We start from the raw sequence: 20,575 nt of genomic DNA, 5'->3' as shown, positions 1-20,575 counted from the left end.
AGAAAATAGTCTATTAAAAAAAAAGTGGTTAATATCTCACCAGGACTTATATTGAGAATGTGATAAAAAAAACAACAGGGCACTCAGCTCACTAAGGACATGAAATAGATACCAGCGTTTTGCATTCTTGAAATAGGAACACCAGTGAACTTTTCAGACACTTTCATGCTGGGTTTCTGTATCCCGTTCTTAGCACCTCAGCCCTACTCTATGCTAGTCACTGGGCTGCCTGATACCCTTTCACCGTTTCCCCATTCTGTCAGCACACCTAAGCTCCCTGCCCCAACAGAACATTTTCCTGGGGACTTTCCCCCATCACCACACATACACAGTAATCCATTGGCAGATCACAGAAGAATGAAATATACTTGTGGTGATAACCAAAAGGGGCAATATTACCGGATAGGTAAATGAGAGAGAAACCCACAAAACTAGTTTCAGAATTTGGAACATGAAACCTCAGGAGAGTACGAGTTGGCTTAACATACACTGAATAGCAATATGCTCTCTCCATATTCAGGTAGAAAACACAGAAGATTGTTTTGTTCCACTTGGGAGAAGTTGAGTCCTTGAGGACTGGGCTGGCCCTGCAAATGTTTCTGAAAAACCCAGAGGAAATCATAGAGAACCATTTTATCCTCAGATAAATTGAAGGAGAGTTAATTGGGCAAAGGATAGCCTAGCTGCAGTTTGCTAGGGAGGACATGACATTCTTCACCTGGAGGAGGGTGATCAGATACCCCGGTCCAATGCGGGAATACTGAGAACTCATGCTGCAGTTATCCAGTGCTCAGAAGCGTCAGGTGGGAACTAAAGGGGAGGGTTATTCTAGCAGGTCTGGATTACCCTGTCCTGTAGCAACCGCAGAGAGTGGGGGGAATTTGGAGGGGGGTCTGGTGTGTCCTCGGGGTAGCAGTTTTCCAACTATTGATTTATGGTTTTCCTTGATAGACTTTAGGACTGCCCTACCCTTCCTGTAGATGAGAAAGCAGACCCCTCTGGAACGGACCCTAATACTGGAAATAAATGTACATTAATAGGAAGTTGGCCAAATAAAGTATGGTGCTCCTAAATAAACTATTAAAAAGGAAAAGGTAGATGCTTATTTAAGGACATGAAAAACTATTTATTATTAAATATTATTATTTACAGAAAATGAAATGTTTTAAAATTTTTTATATTAAAAATTAATTTTATAGAGGTCTAAAAATATGTGAAAGTATATACAGCAAAGTATTAATAATGGTGGCCCATCCAGGATGAAATTATGGGAAGGTGTTCATTCTCTTTCTCTGTCTCTCTCTCTCTGAGATAATTGAGATAATGGAATAGATATAGATATAGATATAGATATAGCTATATCTTTGCCCCAGTTCCTGGCACAGAGCTCCTAGAACCCTTTTAAATTCCTAAGTGATAAGATCACTAGGAGCATCTTTTGTTCTAACGAGAGGACTCTGGGTGGGCTCCTGGATGACTCCGGGATGGGGTCTGGTCAGCAGAAAAGCCAAGCCATCATTAGAAGCTTGGAATTTTCAGCCCACCTCACCCTTCTCTAGAGAGGGGAGAGGGGCTGAAAATGAGGTTAATAATTGATCATGCCTACTTGTGGGAGTTTCCATAAACTCCCAAAGTAGGGGGTTCAGAGATCTTCCAGGGGGACAAACACACCCACACTGGAAAGGTGATGCACCCCAACTCCACTGGGACCGAAGCTCCTGTGCCCAGGACCCTCGAAGATCTCACCCTATATTTCTCTTTATCTGGGTGTTCATCTGTATCCTTTGTCATATCCTTTAATAAACTGGTAAGTGTGTTTCCATGAGTTCTGTGAGCCACTTTAGCAACCTAATTGAACTTGAGGAGGGGTCCTGGGAACCTCTGATTTGTAGCCAAGTTGGACGGAAGTTATGGGTAACCCGGGGACCTACTACTTGGGACTGGCATCTGAAGGGGGGTTGGGGGCAGTCTTGCGGAACTGAGCCCTTAACCTGTGGGATCTGACACTATCTCCAGGTAGATAGTGTTAGAATTAAGTTTAATTGTAGGACACCCAGCTGGTGTCACAGAGAATTGCTTGTTGTGGGGAAACTACCCCCTCTCCTCCATTTGGTGACCAGAAGTGTCAGAAGTGACGTGTTGTGTGTAATAGTGTCACCGAACGAAACTTGGGTCTGCTTGACCCGTGCAGTAAAGCCAGTCTACTGATGCCCGCTTGTGGTGAAGGCGAGTGCAGCGTTTATTGCAGGGCGCCAAGCAAGGAGTCCAGGTGGCTAGTGCTCAAAAAACCTGAACTCCCCGAAGGCTTTTGGGAAAAGGTTTTTAAAGACAGTGTGAGGCAGGGGTGTTGTGGGGTGTGTGGTCAGCTAGTGGACACTCTTCTGATTGGTTGGGGATGAGATGATTGGGAGTCAACAACATCAACCTTCTGGTCCCAACTGGTCTGGGGTCTACGTGCTTGTGGGCAGCGTAAGGTTAACTTCTTCCACCCGGTGGGGGTTTTAGTATCTGCAAAACAGTTCAAAGAATTTGGCTCAGAATATTACCTATAGCCCTTGAGGAGGAGCTAAAAGTCCTCAACTTTGTTTAATGGCTAAACTGTTATTGTTTTGTCATGCTTGACTGTTTCCCTTTCTTTCTGCATTTTCTCACGTTGCTGATTAAATTCACTCTTTGGAACTCGAGGAAGGCCTAGGGGGCTAAAAGTTTTCTACAGACAAAAGACAGGCAGAGGACGCTGCGGGTGGCAGGGGTGCGGGGTGTCTGTTCTGGGAAGGCCCCATAGGGTCCTGCTGCGTTACAAAGGTAAGGAGAAACACAGAAGGGGGAACTGGCTTTCCCCCTCTACAGGAGGAAGAAAGGCTAGGACTGGGTTTTTTCTTTTTTTGATGTGCACCATCCTTCGAGTCTCTACTGAATTTGCCACAATGCTGCCTCTGCTCTATGTCTTGGTTTTTTGGCCACGAGGCATGCGGGATCTCAGCTCCCCGACCAGGGATCGAACCCACACCCCCTGCTTTGGAAGGCCAAGTCCCAACCACTGGACCGCCAGGGAAGTCCCTGGGTTTTTTCTTAATTCACTCCTTTTTTCAGACAGTGATCATGTACTATCAGAAAAACCAATAAAGTTATTTTTATTAGAAAAGAAAAAATATGTGCAAAGTACACAGAAAAGCCTTACTGTGGTTATTTCCTTTTCATCAGCCTTCCTTCGTGCCCATCTTCCTGATGTCACATGGGTCCTCAACTCTGCTGGCACATAAGTAGAACTACCCGGGAAGCTTTTTGAAATGCTACCGCCTGAATCCCAGCCCAGAACAATCATGCCTGGATCTCTGGATGGAGGTAGGGCTGGGCCTGTAGAGTCTTTTTAAAGCTCCCAGATGATTGATTCTAAGGTGTAGCAGGGATTGCAAACCTCTGATTGTAATTTCAAGGGAATTAAACATGAATAGGTCAAAATGGCACACTATATCACTAATTACATTCGGCCTCAATAACTGTTTCTAACTGATCCTGGTGTGGAGGCTGTTGGTCATGGAAAAGTGAATTAGGAGAAGATGTGTGCAGGATCACAGGAAATTTTTCAGGGTGAGGTGATATAATAGGGCACAAAGAGCCCTCCCTTTGGAATCAGACTTGGGTTGAATCTTGTCACTTGGCCAGTTTAGCTTGGACAAGTTGCAATTGACGTGAGCCTCAGTTTCCCCATCTGTAGAATGGGAATGATAAACCTACCCTGTAGGGTCATTGTGGGGATCCCAGATAATATGTGTTAAATGCCTGGTACTCGATAGGTGAGTGGCAACTCTGTTAATTAGTGATAGCAAAGACCTTACTTTGAAGAACATATTCTGAAGAATGGGGACAAAGACGTGTGCCTAAGATGGCCTGCTTAGGCCCAGAACTACTCAATCGTCTTTGCAGGAAAGAATCCTAGGACTCAGGTTGAAAGCCCTGGAGCTGGGCAAGAAGGAACCCTGCAACCAGGGGCCGGAGGAGGCAGCAGAGAGAGAGGGGCTGCCTGGCCTGCCTGTCTCCTGGACGGGCCAAGGCTGTTGCGAACCTTCTGTGGTTATAAAGCCTCACCAAGGGGAAGAGGCCCCCTGGCCCTAGGGGAAAAGCACTACAAGGGACAGCGGCTCTGTGCTTGCAGCAGAGGGGGAAAGCAGGCCGGGACTCTGCAAATAGAGGAGAGAAAAAGGAGGACCCTTATCCTCCTTTGCCCCTTGCACCTGGGATGTAGGTGTTTTTTCCACTCGGCCTCCGTCAGACCATTCCTGGAGCTCTTCTACCTCAAATTCCTCCTTCAACCACTGCTGCAACACGAGACTTCCCCTGAAAAGCAGTCTTGGAGCGCTGGAATGCACCCCATGTCAAACACCAAGGAGGTGCACTCACATAATAGTGATTCCTTATGGGGCTCAGCACTTTGCAGTTTACCCCGAGCATTTTGGGGTCTGTTTAAACTTCACAGAAATCCTTCGAAGTGGGTGGAGCAGGATACCCAATTTACAAAAGAAAAAACTGCAAACTGGCTCAAGGATGAAGAGCCAGAGACAGTGACTGAACTAGGACCCAAATCCTGATAGGACCCCAAGGCCGGTGGGCGCTTTTTCAATATTATCAATGGCGACTACCATTTTTGGATCACATTCTCTGTGCAAGGAAGACCCTGTCTAAAATGATTTAATCAATATATGAGCGATTGTTCATAAACTAATCTGTTTATAATTGTGTAAATTGATTTAACCCACTTCCTTCGCTCACAGCTCTAAGCAGGAGGAATGATTAGTCCCACTTTAAAGATGTGGAAAGTGAGGCTCGAGAAGTGAAATGAGTTGTCCAGGGTTGCAAAACCTGTTGGTAGCAGAGCTGGGGCTTGTTCTCAGGGCTGCTCACTTCCTTTTTAGTTTCCTTCTTCTTTCCATAGCTGATGTTTGCAGCTGCAAAGTGGTGCTCTAGTTGCTTATGTGCCTTAGATGATACTGCCTAACTTCTTGGAACCCATTTACTTCTGTGTAAAAGCATAGGCTTATGAGAGTTACATAAAATGATTTATGCAAAGCACATTGTAGGTATAGATAAACGGTAGTTATTGCAATAACGAGGCAGCTTGTGGCTAGTGGTCAGACTGATTGGGTTCAAATCCCAGCTTTGCCACTTTGTACCTGTATGATTTTAGGCAAGTTATTTGACTTCTCTGTACCTCAGTTTCCTCATCTGTAGAGTGGGGGTAACACATAAGGTCATTGTGAGGAGTAAGTAAAACAACCCTGGTAAAGTTTGCCCATCATAAATACTTAATAAATACTAGTGATTATGTTCTCCTTCTACCCTATTCAATAATTCACTTTGCCCCCCAGTTCCTCTTACCGTATTCTGCTTTGCCCCAATAATATTTATCACCTTCTAAGACAATGAATAATGCAATTAGCTACTCCTACTCTCTTTTACTATACTCTATTTTTATTCCCAAACATTACCTATCACCTTCTACAGTGCTAAATTATTTACTTATTTAGCATTTTTACTGCTTATTGTGTGTCTTCCTGCAGGGCAGGGATTTTGTCCTTTTTTCTTTTTTTTTTTAAAGGAATTCCTTTATTTTTATTATTTATTTATTTATTTATTTTTGGCTGTGTTGGGTCTTCGTTTCTGTGCAAGGGCTTTCTCTAGTTGCGGCAAGCGGGGGCCACTCTTCATCGCGGTGCGCAGGCCTCTCACTATCGCGGCCTCTCTTGTTGCGGAGCACAAGCTCCAGACGCGCAAGCTCAGTAGTTGTGGCTCACGGGCCTAGTTGCTCCGCGGCATGTGGGATCTTCCCAGACCAGGGCTCGAACCCGTGTCCCCTGCATTGGCAGGCAGATTCTCAACCACTGTGCCACCAGGGAAGCCCTGTCCTTTTTTCTTCAGAGGGAACCCCAGCACCTAGAACAGTCCCTGGCACATAGTAGCTGCTCAATAAATATTAGCTCTTAAAATCAGTCTAGGGACTTCCCTGGTGGCTCAGTGGTTAAGAATCCGCCCCCCAATGTAGGGGACATGGATTCGAGCCCTGGTCCGGGAAGATCCCACATGCTGCGGAGCAACTAAGCCCGTGAGCCACAACTACTGAGCCCGCTGGCCTAGAGCCCATGCTCTGCATCAAGAGAAGCCACCCCAGTGAGAAGCCCACGCACTGCAATGAAGAGTAGCCCCTGATTGTAGCAGCTAGAGAAAGCCCGCGTGCAGCAACGAAGACCCAATGCAGCCAAAAAAATAAATAAATACATAAAATTTATAAAAAAAAAATCACAGTCTATCCTGACTACCCTATTTAATACAGTCCTCCCCCTGCTCGCTCTGAACTCCTCATTCCTGTTTTTCTTTCCTTCCCCCATCCCCTGCCATAGCATTTTCACCTTTTAGCATTTCATGTAACTTACCTATTCAATACTGTTATTATTTGTTGCTCGTTTCCTCCCCCACTCCCACCCCCGCCTAGATTGTAAGTCCCATGAAAACAAGGACTTTGGTAAGTTTTCTCCACGTATGCATCTCCAGCACCTCGAACATTGCCCCACAAATAGCAGGTAATTAATAGACTAGCTCTTGAAGGAATCATATGTGGCAGAGGGCCAAAAGCCCTGGAGGTGGAGTCAGAAGGTCTCTTGGGACTGCCGCTGAATTCCCGTGTGGCCTTGCACGTGTTCCCTCGCTCCTCTGGGCCTGTTTCCCCTCCCGGCGGCTCTGACCCTCTTGGTTTCGCAGCCGCTGGTCCAGCCGGCCGGGAGGCGTCGCGCCCCCGGTGGCCGCTGGGGGGCAGTCGAGCCCAAGCCCAGCCCCGCCCACTTCCCGGGCGGCACGCGCTGGGTGGGCCCACCGGCCAGCCGGTAAAGAAGCAGAGTCCTGCCGCGTAGGACTCAGTTGTCCGCGCCGTCTGCCCGCCGGCCCTCGGAGCCCGGCCATGTCCTGCTACATCTACCAGCTGCCCTCCTGGGTGCTGGACGACCTGTGCCGCAACATGGACGCGCTAAGCGAGTGGGACTGGATGCAGTTCGGTGAGTGGGCACCCCTCCGACCCCGCTAAACCCCCTCCCCGCCTGTTTACGCGGGTCCTGATTCTAGGGGCTCTCTGTGCTGCCATCCTGGACCCGGGCCTCGCTGTGTGCCCTCGGGCAGGCGCTGCCCCCTCTCTGTGGTCATTTGGAAGGTGTTAGGTGATCTCGGAGGATTTCTGCTGTTACTCAGTCTGTCGCTAATGACTGGCTCGACTTCGCTGTTACAGTAAAGCCGAAAATGATCGCTCTTAGCAGTGATTAGTGCTTACTGTGTGCCCGGCCCTGATGTAAGCACCTGACACCGATTATCTCATTTAATTCCCACGACGGCCTGTAAAGTGCCTATTTCTCTTACCCCATCTTACAGACGACGAAACGGCTTTAAAGGTAGAGTTACTTTGGGGGGCCAGGGTATGGCGTTGCTAAGTGGCGTACTGGGCTCTGAACCCCGGCGGCTGGCCCCGCCAGGACATCGTAACTCCTTGGTGTATTTTGTTTGTTTGTGCCTGGTGATTGGCTGAGGGCTTGGCATACTGGGGGAGGCTGCGTGTGTGGTCCTCAGGCGCCTTCCAGGCTCCACCACATCCAGCTGGTGACTTTGGGCAAGTTGCTTAACCTCTCTGAGTCTCAGCTTCTTAATCTGTAAACTGGAGGTGGTTATGAGGAATGAAATTGTATAAAAAGCACTTGACACCTATGTGTCAGAGGTTCTTGTAAGTATTAAGGAAGTGTTAACAATTATTCTCAGGTTCATGTTTTAAGTCAATGTGACTGGTGCCACTTTATTTTTAAAGTAATATCTATATTTTCTTTAAAATTGAGATTATGATATATACCATTCATACAAAGGGAATATAATATTTATGTACAGTGGAAAGAATAATAATAAAATGAACATGTATGTTTTTATCCATCCAGTTTGAGGAAATAATATATATTTTAACCTAGTAGTTCTCAACCAGGGGCGACGTTGCCCCCTTAGGGAACATTTGCCGATGTCTGGAGACATTTTTGGTTGTCGTAACTTGGGGGATGTAGTGAGTAGAGGCCAGGGATGCTGCCAAACGTCCTGCAATGCACAGAACAGCCCCCTCCACAAAGAACTATCCAGCCTAAAGTGTCAGTAGTGCTGAGGTTCAGAAATCCTGTTTTAAACCAGTCACAAAAATAATACACTTATTGCAAAATACTGTGGGAAATTAAGAGTAGCTCAAACTCCACCACACAGGGATACCATTCTTTTTTTTTTTTTTTAATTTGGAGGGAGTATTTTTTTAAAAATTAATTAATTAATTAATTTATTTTTGGCTATGTTGGGTCTTTGTTGCTGCGCGCGGGCTTTCTCTAGTTGCGGCGAGCAGGGGCTACTCTTAGTTGCGGTGCGCGGGCGTCTCATTGCGGAGGCTTCTCTTGCTGCGGAGCATGGGCTGTAGGTGCACAGGCTTCGGTAGTTGTGGGACGTGGGCTCAGTAGTTGTGGCTTGCGGGCTCTAGAGCTCAGGCTCAGTAGTGGTGGTGCATGGGCTTAGTTGCTCCGTGGCATGTGGGATCTTCCCGGGCCAGGGCTCGAACCTGTGTCCCTTGCATTAGTAGGCAGATTCTTAACCACTGTGCCACCAGGGAAGCCCAAGGATACCATTTTTTTTTTTTTCCACATCTTTATTGGAGTATAAATGCTTTACAATGTTGTGTTAGTTTCTGCTGTACAAGAAAGTGAATCAGCTCTATGTGTATATATATCCCCATAAGGGATACCATTCTTACCATTTGGATGCCAATAGTAATAATAACAACAGCAGCCGCTAACGTGTATTGGCTTCTCACTATGTGCCAGCAGAGTGCTGGGTGTCTTATGCTTTCTAGTCTTTTTCGCTAACCATATTTATTTATGTATATACGTTTTCCAAAAATCGTATCATTTTGTACATTCTACTAGCCTGCTTTTTTCACTTAAACTATATCACAATGATTTTTTCTTGCCAAGCAATATTCTTTAGCAACATGGATTTAGGCTTTTACTTTCAGTGTGTATTTTTATTAACTTCTTTTGTGGAAAAAAATAACAGATGTACTAGGTTAAATGGTGTAAATCACGCCCCTGGGACAGAGGGGAAAGTAAATATCTTTCCCCTCCCTGCTCCTCAGCCTCCCCACAGAGGCTGTCCCTGGTAACAAGTCAGGGCACCTCTGAGAATGTCTGTCACCATCTGATTTTCTAGACTGCACTGTGTCCCTTTGCTCAGATGATCTGTGATTTAACTACTTCGACTGTTTCCTGGGCAGTGGACAAACACTTTGTGTAAGAGACTCTCTCTAGTGTTTTCCATGTTGGCCTCAATTGTGAAGGCCACAACAACTTCTGTTTCTAGGATATTGTTGCTATTTTAGAAGGCACACCTATGGCTTTTTTTTTTTTTTTACTAAAATTAAAAAAATTAAAGTATAGTTGATTTACAATGTTGTATTAATTTCTGCTGTACAGCAAAGTGATTCAGTTATACATATATATATATACACACACACACATTCTTTTTAAAAATTCTTTTCCATTATGGTTTATCACAGGATATTGAATATAGTTCCCTGTGCTATACAGTAGGACCTTGTTGTTTATCCATTCTGTCAATATATATATTAGTTTGAATCTGCTAATCCCAAACTCCCAATCCATCCCTCCCCCACACCCCCCCCCCTTGGCAACCACTAGTCTGTTCTCTGTTTATGACTTTCTTTAAAAAACAGCTTGATTAAGGTATAATTCACCTACCATGCAATTCACCCATTTAAAGTGTACAATTCAGTGGCATCTAGTATATGCAGAGTTGTGCATCCGTCTCCAAATCAATCTTAGAACATTTTCATTACCCCAGAAAGAAGCCCTGTCCCCCTCAGCTGTCTCCCCCAGCACTCTCACACACATCGCCCATTTCCCCCCAGCTTTAGGCATTGCCTATTCTGGACATTTCATATAAATGGAATAAATCATACAATATGTAGTCCTTTGTGACTGACTTATTTAGCATGTTTCCAAGGTTCATCCATGTCATAGCGTGTATCAGTGCTTAATTTCTTTTTTTTTTAAGATTTATTTATTATTTATTTTATTTATTTTTTGGCCGCGTTGGGTCTTAGTTGTGGCACGTGGGATCTTTCGTTGCGGCACACGGGCTTCTCTCTAGCTGTGGTGTGTGGGGTTTTCTCTTCTCTAGTTGTGGCGCGCAGGCTCCAAGGCACGTGGGCTCTGTAGTTTTGCGGCAAGCAGGCTCTCTAGTTGAGGCGCGCGAGCTCAGTAGTTGTGGTGCACCGGCTTAGTTGCCCCGAGGCATGTGGGAATCTTAGTTCCCTGACCAGGGGTCGAACCTGCGTCCCCTGCATTGCAAGGCAGATTCTTTCCCACTGGACCACCAGGAAAGTCCCAATTTCTTTTTATTTATTCCTGAATAACATTCCATCGTATGGATGTACTGCATTTTATTTATTCTTCTGTCAGTTGATGGACATTTGGGTTCTTTCCACTTTTTGGCTATTATGGATAACGCTCCTGTGTACAATTTGTGTACGTCTTTGTGTGCCTTTATGTTTTCATTTCCCTTGGGTTGATACCTAGGAGGGGAATTACTGAGTCATAGGGTAACTCTATGTTTAACATTTTGAGGAAGTGTCAGACTGTTTTTGCAAATGCGAGTACCATTTTACATTCCCACCAGCAATGTGTGAGGGTCCTAATTTCTCCACGTCCCCTCCCCGCAACACTTGTCATCGTCTGTCGTTCTGAGTTTGTAGCCATCTGAGCAGGTGAGAAGTGGTTTCTTGCTGTGTTTATCTATTTATCTATTTATTTATTTAGGTTGCGTCGGGTCTCAGATGCAGGCACACAGGTTCTTCGTTGAGGCAAGCAGGATCTTTTCGTTGTGGCGTGCGGGCTCTTCGCTGTGGCACTCGGGCTTCTCTCTAGTTGTGGCATGCAGGTTTTCTCTCTCTAGTTGTGGCGCACAGGCTGCAGGGCGTGTGGGCTCTGTAGTTGTGGTACGCGGGCTTAGCTGCCCCGCGGCATGTGGGATCTTAGTTCCCTGACCAGGGATCAAACCTGTGTCCCCTGCATTGGAAGGCGGATTCTTTACCACTGGACCACCAAGGAAGTGCCTCTTGCTCTGGTTTTGCTTAGCATTTCTGTAATGACTAATGATGTTGGGCGTCTCTTCATGTGCATTTGTACATCCTCTGAGGAGAATACCTCTGACTCCTTAGGGCTTGGAGACACCAGAATTGCTCAGGGTCCTCAGGAGCTGCCCACTGTGATTTAGGTTATAATCCAAATCCCTCACCAGGCCTGCCCGGTCTGGCACAGTCTGAGCGCCAGTGACTTTTGACCTCCTCTCCTCCAACACCCTCTCATGCCCACCCTGCTCCAGCCACACTGGCCTCCTTGGTCCAGACTCAGGGCCTTTGTACTTGCTGTTTCCTCTGTCTGGGACATTCTTCGCTCTGTCCTCCACATGCCTAGCTTTCTAGTCTCTGTTAGTTTCCTCTTGCTGCTGTAACAAATTACCACAAATTTGATAGTTTAAAAACAGCCATTATTGTGTTACAGTTCTGGAGGTCAGAAGTCCTAAAATCAAGGCGTTGGCAGGGCAGCTGTCCTTCTGGAGGCTCTAGGGGAGAATCCATTTCCTTGCCTTCACTGGCTTCTAGAGGCTGCCTGCATCCCTTGGCCTGTGGCCCCTCCTCCACTTTCAAAGACAACGGGGTAGCATCTTCAAATCTCTTTCTCTGACCTCTGCTTCTGTCATAATCTTCTCTGAATCGGACACTCCTGCCTTCCTCTGATAAGGACCCCTGGGCTCAGTCAGATAATCCAGGATAATCTCATCTCAAAATCTTTAACTTAATGCCCTCTGCAAAGTCCCTTTTGTCATGTAAGGTACCATATTCACAGGTTTTGGGGTTTAGGACACTGACATCTTTGGGGGCCATAGTCTTTCATTTCTCAGTTCATATGTCACCTTGTTTGAGAGGCCGACCCTGTCCCCCTTTCCTCTTTATCTTATCAACGTGTTTTATTTTCTTCATTCCTCTTAACATGCTTTGACCTTGTTCCTTATTGGTTTATGTCTGTCTCTCCCTGTAGAATGTCGGCGCCATGAGGGCAGGGACATCACCCATCTAGTTTGCTCCTGTATTCCCAGTGTCTGGGGCAGTGCCCGGCCAGTGGGCAGACACTCAGTGCCACTTGAATGAATGATGGGCTGAAGGATGTGGGAACGGTGGGGACACGGGATGGCTTGGAGCCCATACTTGGCCAGCTCTCCGTGCTGGGTCACAGGTCACTGGGCTGGGAGCCAGCCGTGACCCCCAGGTAGCAGCTCCTTGGCAAGTCACAGCACTCCATGGTTTTCTGTTCCGCACAGTAAGCGACTGTGACTGTCCTTCCAGTCCTAAAGAGTCTCGGTTTCTGCGAGTCTTTTTTTTTTTTTGAGGTTGAAAAATCCTACTGCATATTCCACAATTTATTCTTTTTTTTTAAAATGACATTCTAGTTTTTGACTATTACAGATAATGTGCATCATTTTAGAAGAGATCATCCCTTGGGGCTGATTGTGATACTGGGGAGTGGAGGTGGAAAAATCCATAAAGTGATTCAGAAAACCACACAGCCACAGATACGCACGCTCTTTGGATTTGACAATTTTGGCAGATAATGTGGCTGCCTCCTGCTCATTCTCCTATGATTGTGGCTGCGTTCACTTTTGCCCTTGGGGGAAACCAGGCTGCTCACAGCTTCACTCACCCCAGGTGTATTCCGAGGGACCCTGGGGCAGGGCTTCCTCTGTTGGACGGCTCTCCATCTTGCTGTCTCATGCACGTGCCAGCCTTTGTGCACAGGCCCGCTTTGTCCCTGCCCAGCTATGTGCTTCGGGCGAGTGACTGCCTCTCTCTGAGCCTTTAGTTTCCTCATCTGTAAAATGAGGATGAGTTGCTGAGAGGCTTAAGGGACAAGACACTTTCCCCTTCCCTCAACCAGGAAAGAGTCTGGTTAGTCCGGACAAAGGGCATTTCACTCGAGGGTGAGGGCGGATCACTTCAGGAGGCCGTGCCATCTCTGCTCCAGAGGGCTTTGAAGATGGGCAAGGTTGTCTACTGCGTCCTGCAGGATTCAGGAAGTCAGACCAGGAGGTCTGGGGATGGTCACCACGTAGTGTTAACCATTGGGGATAAAAGCAGGTTTTCATAGAGTGCAGATGGCTTAACAGCTGCAGTGAACATTTATATCACATACATATTATTCTATACATATAACTAATCTAATCCTCACAACAACCTCTGAGGCAGGTGCTGTTGTTTTCCTCATTTGCAAATGAGGAAGCTGAGGCACGGCGAGAAGTGAAGGGCCTTCCCCAAGCACGTGGGAAGTAAGTAGCAGAGAGAAGATTTGAAACCAGGACTCAGAATCCAGAGTCTGGGCCCTGAACCCACCACTGTACCATCCTGCTGACATAAGCATGTATTTTTATATCTAATAGAAAAGTCTGGAAGATTAGAAGCAAGAGTATAACCGGTGCTTTTCTTGGGGTCTTCCAAGTGGGATGATCACGGGGGCTTTGATTTTCTCCCGTTTTCCAAATGTTCCATAACGACCAGGTATTACTGGTGTGTGTTGGGCAAAGAGCCATGAACTCAGCAGGGCGCTCGACAGTGACTCATCCCTGAGGTCTCTATCTTGTCTTGACCCTGTTTCAAGGGTGTTAAATGCTGACAGGTCAACACCATAAGAGATGCCACTTTCACGGAGCTACAACGTCCACATTGCAAGGCACCTCTGGGTTTAATTCTTCTTCCTCCTGCGTTGCCTGTGAGGAAAGTGCAGCCCACGGACGTGAGGGCTGGGCTTGGCTTCTGCTGCCGCAATGGAGCCCCAGGGGCGGCCCTGGGCTTCTGTTCTTCCCATGACATCACGCTGCCTCGGAGAGTGGGAGGTGAGCCCACGAACAGAGCTCGTGTGCAGGGAGGGCTGGGGGGAAGGGGTTCCTTCCTCTTCCCTCTACGCTTTTCTCTCTGCTGCTGGAGGCAGCCCCTGACCCTGCTGACATCACTTCCCATGGACCAGGAATCTGGCCTGGGGTTTCCAGTGACTAAAGTTACAACTCAAGAACTTTCCATCCCTAACAGGGCACTTCTCCCAGAGGCTTTCTCTCTGTGGGAGGCTGTCACAACCTTCCCCATTCCTCCAGAGGGATAGGGACTGTACAATATGACCGCGTCCCTCCCTGGCTCTGAGGTCTTCCGTGGTGTCCTGGTGTCCGTGGCTCTTAGGGTCAGGTTCAAACTGTAGCCTGGCCTTCGAGCCCCTTCATTACGTAGGCGTGGTCTCTTGTCTTCCTCTTCCCCACTCAGTTCACTTATGTTTGTATTTTTCAAACAGAAAAGCTCCTTGGGCTTCTGGTTGACTCACCACTGTATCTCTAGAGCTTGTCACAGGCCTGGAGCTCAATAATATTTTGCTGAATGAATGTATGATGTGATGTTCACGTAGATATCTGCTCCACGATTTCTGAAATCCTGGGACTGAAGTCCGATTATTTTAGTCCTGGTTTAGGGGAATAAAAAATGCCTCCCTCACTTCAGGAAACTCAGCAGAATACTATGTGACCGTTCAAAAATTCCATGTATGAAGAGCTTGTACCAACTTGGAAGATGCTTATGGTATAATGTTAGTAAATAAGGCCTGGATGCACAGTCTTACTTACGGCCCGGCAGTAACTGCATCCAGAAGCACACCTGTGCGTGTGGTGGGGAGACTTTTGGAAAGGGAAAGTACCCTAGTGGGATGCTGTGTCATTTATTAGCTTTTTTCCCCTGCATTTTTCCAAGTTTTCTTTAATGAGCAGCCATTTTATAATAAAAAATGAAAAGAAGGAATGCATTAGTTTTAGTATTGCGGACAGTAGCCCCCTGCAAATTGTACAGTGCTTCAGAGTTGGCAAAGTGCTTTTAGATCCATAGCTCTCTTGCTCCTTCTAGCAGTTCTGTGAGGATGGTGGGCTGTGGATTCATTCATTCACTCATTCATTCATTCATTCAGTTCCCCCTGCCAGGGCTGGGACTTAGAGATGAGGAGAATGGGGTGCCCAAGGCAAAATGATAGGAGGCACCTACTCTCTGGCTGCTTCAGGTGCAGGACCAGCCCCGAGAATGAGCACCTCCTTAAAATTTGCCCCTTGGGTGCCTCCTCTGCCTCACTTTGGTCCTGGCCCTGCCCCCACTCTGTGCCAGGCACTTTTCTCTGTTCTGAGGATCTAACAATGAACGGAACAGAGAAAACTCTCTGCCTACACGAGGCTTCTGCTTGGAAGGGAAGTTCTCTATTACAGTTGAGGAAACCGAGGCTCCCATCCCACTGGGGAAGTGACTTGCACGTAGCAAATAAGCAGCTAAACCTCAAGGCCCCTGGCCCTCTCGTCCACTGGTCTTTCTCCTAAGTCTTGTGTGGCAACCAAGTTGACATTTACCTTCAAGTGTGAGTGTGCTGGTCCCCGCGGGCACTGAATGACTTGGGCCGCCTGTGGACCCCAGCTCCTGGTGGAGTTTCAGGTAGGATGGGGCCAGGCGGCTTTGTGGTGGACAGAGCTGGGTGGGCCAGCATGGTGACCCTCTGGTGGAGGGGCTGCCCTTCTGGCTCTAAGCATCCCTTCTTGCTTGCCTTCCAGCCTCCTATGTGATCACAGACCTGACCCAGCTGCGGAAGATCAAGTCCATGGAGCGGGCGCAGGGCGTGAGCATCACGCGCGAGCTGCTGTGGTGGTGGAGCATGCGGCAGGCCACCGTCCAGCAGCTGCTGGACCTCCTGTGCCATCTAGAGCTCTACCGCGCCGCCCAGATCATCCTCAACTGTGAGTTACCAAGGCCCCCTCGCAGCCAGCGTGAGCTGTGCCCTCTCACCTTAAAACCTTTCTTGGGGTTTCCCTGGTGGTCCAGTGGTTAAGACTCCGCACTTCCACTGCAGGGGGCGTGGGTTTGGTCCCTGGTCGGGGAACTAAGATCCCGCATGCTGCTCGGCACGGCCAAAATGTAAAAATAAATGAATAAATAAAATTAGAAAACCTTTCTTAATCTTAAAAAAATTTGAATGAAAGAGTTTACCATCCAAGTAAGAAATTAGTAATGGTGGTCACCCCTGGGGAGAGGAATCGGGTGGCCAGGGAACCAGGTGTTGGAGAGAGACTTTATTGTCAGTCTTTTTGCACCTTTAAAATTTTTGTCCTCTGTTCCAAAAATAAATAAATAGAAATTTAAAAATAGCTATAACATACAAATTCAAGAAAGTCTACAGTAAAAATTATTTACGTCCTCATCCTGTTTCCCAATTTGGCATCCCAAGAAGTAACCACTAGTCACAATTTCTTATCTACCTTCCTAGAGATTTTCTAGGCAAATGTATGTATGTGTCTACAACACTTTTTAATACAGACAGTAGAGAGAATACCGTGCACTTGGCAGTCCCCTTTATTTTCACCTAGCAGCCGATCTTGCAGATTGTTTCATATTGAGACATTCTTTCAACAGCCGCATTGTATTCCTTTGACAGATGTACCATGATTTATTGATAGGTGTTCAGGTTGCTTCCATCAGTTGCCTCTTGTGTACAGTGTTGGGATGTGCACCCCGTTTGCACACATGTGAATCTCGCGTGGGATGACTTTCCAATATTGGAATGGCTGGGCTGAAGGTTTGTGTATTTTAAGTTTTGATTGATATCAATACCAGTATTACCAAATTGTCCTCCTACAGGAGAATACAACCATGGTGGGAATGTATTTAGCAGGTAATAAATAATACCTCCCTACCTTGCAGGGTGTCTGTGAAATTGTAGAAATAGAACATGTCAAGGGCCTGGTGTTCAGCCAGTGCTCAGCAGAGGCAGGGGGATGAGGGGCTGATTATCTCCACCTGGGCCCCCCGCCATGTCCCCAAAGAGACCCCTTCAGTGTGGGACAGTGAGCCAGACTTCTCACAGGTACTCACTGAGCGCCTGGCCAGTGCCTGGTGCTGTCCGAGGTCCTGGAATACAGGTGGGCAAAGCGATAGGTCCTCTGCCCTCGTGGAGAGCATAGTCATGAGGAGACAGTCAGTAGACAGGAAAACAAGTAAAAATAATGAGATGGAGTGACAAGGTAGGGGAGCCTTCTAGAACACGATTGTCATGGAAGGCCAGTCTGAGGAGGAATGGAAAGAAGACAGCCACGTGAAGAGCTGGAGTAAGAAAGCCCAGCGGAGAGGGGACAAAGGCCCTTGTGCAAAGGCCTGGGGTGTTGCAGGAACTAGCATAGAGCTGGTGTAGGAGGTAGAGAGCAGGGCATTCAGAGCCCCAGAGGCCTGTGGAAGACACTGTGGGCCCTGGAGCTGTCCTGGCTGGGGTTCCTGAGCTGGGAATAACCTGGCTGAACCAACAGACCTCAGTTCGGCACCTGCCTGCCTAAATCAGGGAGGGCTTCCAGGAGGAGGAGTGGGGGCTTAGAGACCTCCACCCTCAGAGATAAATCAGGAGACACCAGGGTGGCCTTACAGGTGGAGACCTGCTCAGACCCATGCCACATCGGTTGGTTGGTGCGACCAATGCCTATCCTGTGTAGCTGCTTGCAGACCCCTCTCTGGCTTGTCTGCATCCCCAGAACCTGGCACGTGGTAGCACTGATTATTGAGTAGATGTGCCTTCACATACTTTTCATGTTTTGAGAGAATTAGTGATAAACTCTTTTTTTTTTAAATTTATTTTTAATTTATTTTATTTTTGGCTGCGTTGGGTCTTCGTTGCTGCGCGCAGGCTTCCTCTGGTTGTGGTGAGCGGGGGCTACTCTTCGTTGTGGTGCGCGGGCTTCTCGTTGCGGTGGCTTCTCTTGTTGCGGAGCACGGGCTCTAGGCGCGTGGGCCTCAGTAGTTGTGGCTTGTGGGCTCAGTGGTTGTGGCGCGCGGGTTCTAGAGCGCAGGCTCAGTAGTTGTGGCGCACGGGCTTAGTTGCTCCGCGGCATATGGGATCTTCCCGGGCCAGGGCTCGAACCCGTGTCCCCTGCATTGGCAGGTGGATTCTTAACCACTGCGCCACCAGGGAAGTCCAGTGATAAACTCTTAATGGGTTCAAAAAGAGGTGAGGAAATTCATGTGCACCCAAGGATGCCAGAGAGAGAGAGAGAGAGAGGGAGAGAGGGAGAGAGGGAGAGAGGTAGGTGTGGAGAGGGGGGGCTGCAGAGGGGGAGCGGGAAAGCCCCTGGGTCCGGTACAGTCAGAATGGAGGGACCAGGCCTCCTGCTCAGGCCACTTTGGGGAGGGGGACGCCGGTTTTGTCTCTGCAGGGCACTGGGATGCTGCAGGGGTGTTCCGAGGCCTGTGGGCGGAGACGTACTGGGGATTGAGACACAGGCCTCTCACTGGACACACCAACTTGCCACTGACGTCAGAACCTGGCTGTTGACTAACCTCGAACATATTCTTAACGATTTGAGGTCAGCGCACAACATAGTGCCAGATTCAAAGAAACACACTCATTGCAGCGTGACACTCTGTTTGAAGCTGACACTGACTGGGCGCTTTTGCGGCACCAGGCGCTGAGCGTGGCTCCTACCAGCAGCCCCTCGATGTGGGCGATCTAAGGAGCCCCTTCTCCCCCCGAGGACACGGAGGTCAGGAACGGCTCAGAGCCTCCCCCAAGGGCACAGGTCTGGTCACACCCAGGCGCGTTTGGATCAGAGCCCTCATTCTTAGCTTCTCTCACGGGAACTTCACTGTACTCGGTGTTTGGGCTTCCAGGAAACAGTGATATTTGTCTGTCATCCTTTCTTCTTACTTCTTACAACTTTACTCAGTTCCCTGTTTTCCGGTTCCAACCTCCTCTGACCTCTCAGGGCTGTGAGAGTCCACCGGTGTTCCCCAATCCTCTTTTCTCTGCTGCTTAGCCTTGCTGATTAAAATTGCCTGAGGAAGAGAGGTTCAAGCCTGTCTCCCCATCCACGTTTGTTTTGGGAGTTCGGTTGTGTTGTCACTATTGCCTTCAATCCTCAGGCAAGTCACTTCCCCTTTCTGTATCTTGGGTTTTTTTGTTTGTTTGTTTGTTTGTTTTTCATTAGGGAGAAAAAGTGCCATAAATCTTGGTCACTTTTTGGAAGTGAGTATGGAGGGCATGTGTGAAGCATATTAAGTTTCTGTTATTCCAACCGGTCAGTTTTCCCTTCCCTAATTGTAACATTAGTTAAACCTTATTATTTTGCATTTACTTGCTGAAGATTGTTTATGAACTTGCTCAGTTGCCCCCAGCAGTTTGAGAACCTGACTTCTGCCCACCACTTCTTAGAGAGCTTTAAGAATAAGTTTGAATAAAACAGAGCTTGAAAACCAGATACCAAAAGTCCCAGAGACAAAGTGTTGTCCTCAGAGACTTATGACTCCAGGGAATATATTTGCATTTAGCAGAGGCCTTCCGTAGGTTGTACGTGAACCGAAAGGTGGAGTGTGGGGTTCCCTGGGGGCCACATGTGTGTCCAGTCTCTCGAAATCGTGTCCTGTGGGGCTGCTAGCCCCATTGTGTAGAGAGCTGGGTGTGTGGGTCTCTGTTCCTTGGTATCTTCTCAGCCTTAATTGCCAAGATCATTATTGTTCAATTGTCAAACATTAAATGTTATAAGAATTAGAATAAATTAGTGCAGAAGGCTTACCATTCCTTCTTCTGGCAAATCTGCTTGCCAGTGTCAACCATCTTACTCTTTTAGCTGTTTCTTGGTGGCTTCCTGTATTATCATCCCAGGTTCATTGCTGTTACTAAGGGTAGGCTGTAGTGACTTAAATGAGACAGACGTTTATTTCTCTCTCCTGTGACAGTCCAAGCTGCCCAGGGCTCATAGGGCAGCTGCCCAGTGTCAAGGACCAGTTTCTTTCGTTTTCATTGCTCTGCTGTCTGGGACAGCTGGCTGCCAGCTCATACCTGAGATGGCTACTCTGTGCCTCCACACGTGCCTTCCAGCCTACAAGAAGGGCACGGCCCCCTGGAAGCTGCAACATAACCTCCCTTCCCAGGCCGTTGGCCAGGACTGGTCACATGAGCACGCCTAGTTGCAGGGGAGGCTGGGAAATGGAATCTGTAGCTGGGAGCCTGTGTGCACCGCTAAAGCGTCTGTTACTCTAGAAGAGGAGGGGATACGTGCTGGAGGGACCGCTGTCTTCCTGCAGCCCTCTGCTTTGGGCCACCCAGATATCCATGTGCACCCTCGGAGTGTCCTCTGGCACGGGGAGCGAGTCCTCTGTCTGGTGCATCTGGCAGCCCCTGTTCTTCTCCGTTGACCAGTGATCCTCACAGCGTGTTCCCTATGGCAGCCCCTGTTCTTCTCCGTTGACCAGTGATCCTCACAGCGTGTTCCCTATGGCAGCCCCTGTTCTTCTCCGTTGACCAGTGACCCTCACAGCGTGTTCCCTATGGCAGCCCCTGTTCTTCTCCGTTGACCAGTGACCCTCACAGCGTGTTCCCCAGATGTCTAAGCATCAGCATCCCCT

At 47.9% G+C, this 20,575-nt stretch overlaps 1 protein-coding gene across 2 annotated transcripts in view; it reads left to right on the top strand.

The window, feature by feature from the left end:
* Window positions 1-20,575, top strand: part of IRAK2 (interleukin 1 receptor associated kinase 2) — a 70,138-nt gene that overhangs the window by 5,280 nt on the left and 44,283 nt on the right. Inside the window, exons 1-2 of one of the 2 annotated variants that reach the window (XM_082344400.1) lie at window positions 6,836-7,043; window positions 15,748-15,930. In XM_082344400.1, coding sequence (XP_082200526.1) covers window positions 6,950-7,043; window positions 15,748-15,930 — 277 coding nt within the window. In that variant the 5' untranslated portion in view covers window positions 6,836-6,949. Of the gene's footprint in view, window positions 1-6,835; window positions 7,044-15,747; window positions 15,931-20,575 lie in introns of those variants that run through there. The other variant, XM_082344401.1, reaches the window with a different exon arrangement.

Source organism: Balaenoptera borealis, assembly GCF_965194805.1.
Source record: "Balaenoptera borealis genome assembly, chromosome: 12".
NCBI lineage: Eukaryota > Metazoa > Chordata > Mammalia > Artiodactyla > Balaenopteridae > Balaenoptera > Balaenoptera borealis.
The sequence above is the reverse complement of the archived record's forward strand: the minus strand, read 5'-3'. Positions and strand labels throughout refer to the sequence as shown.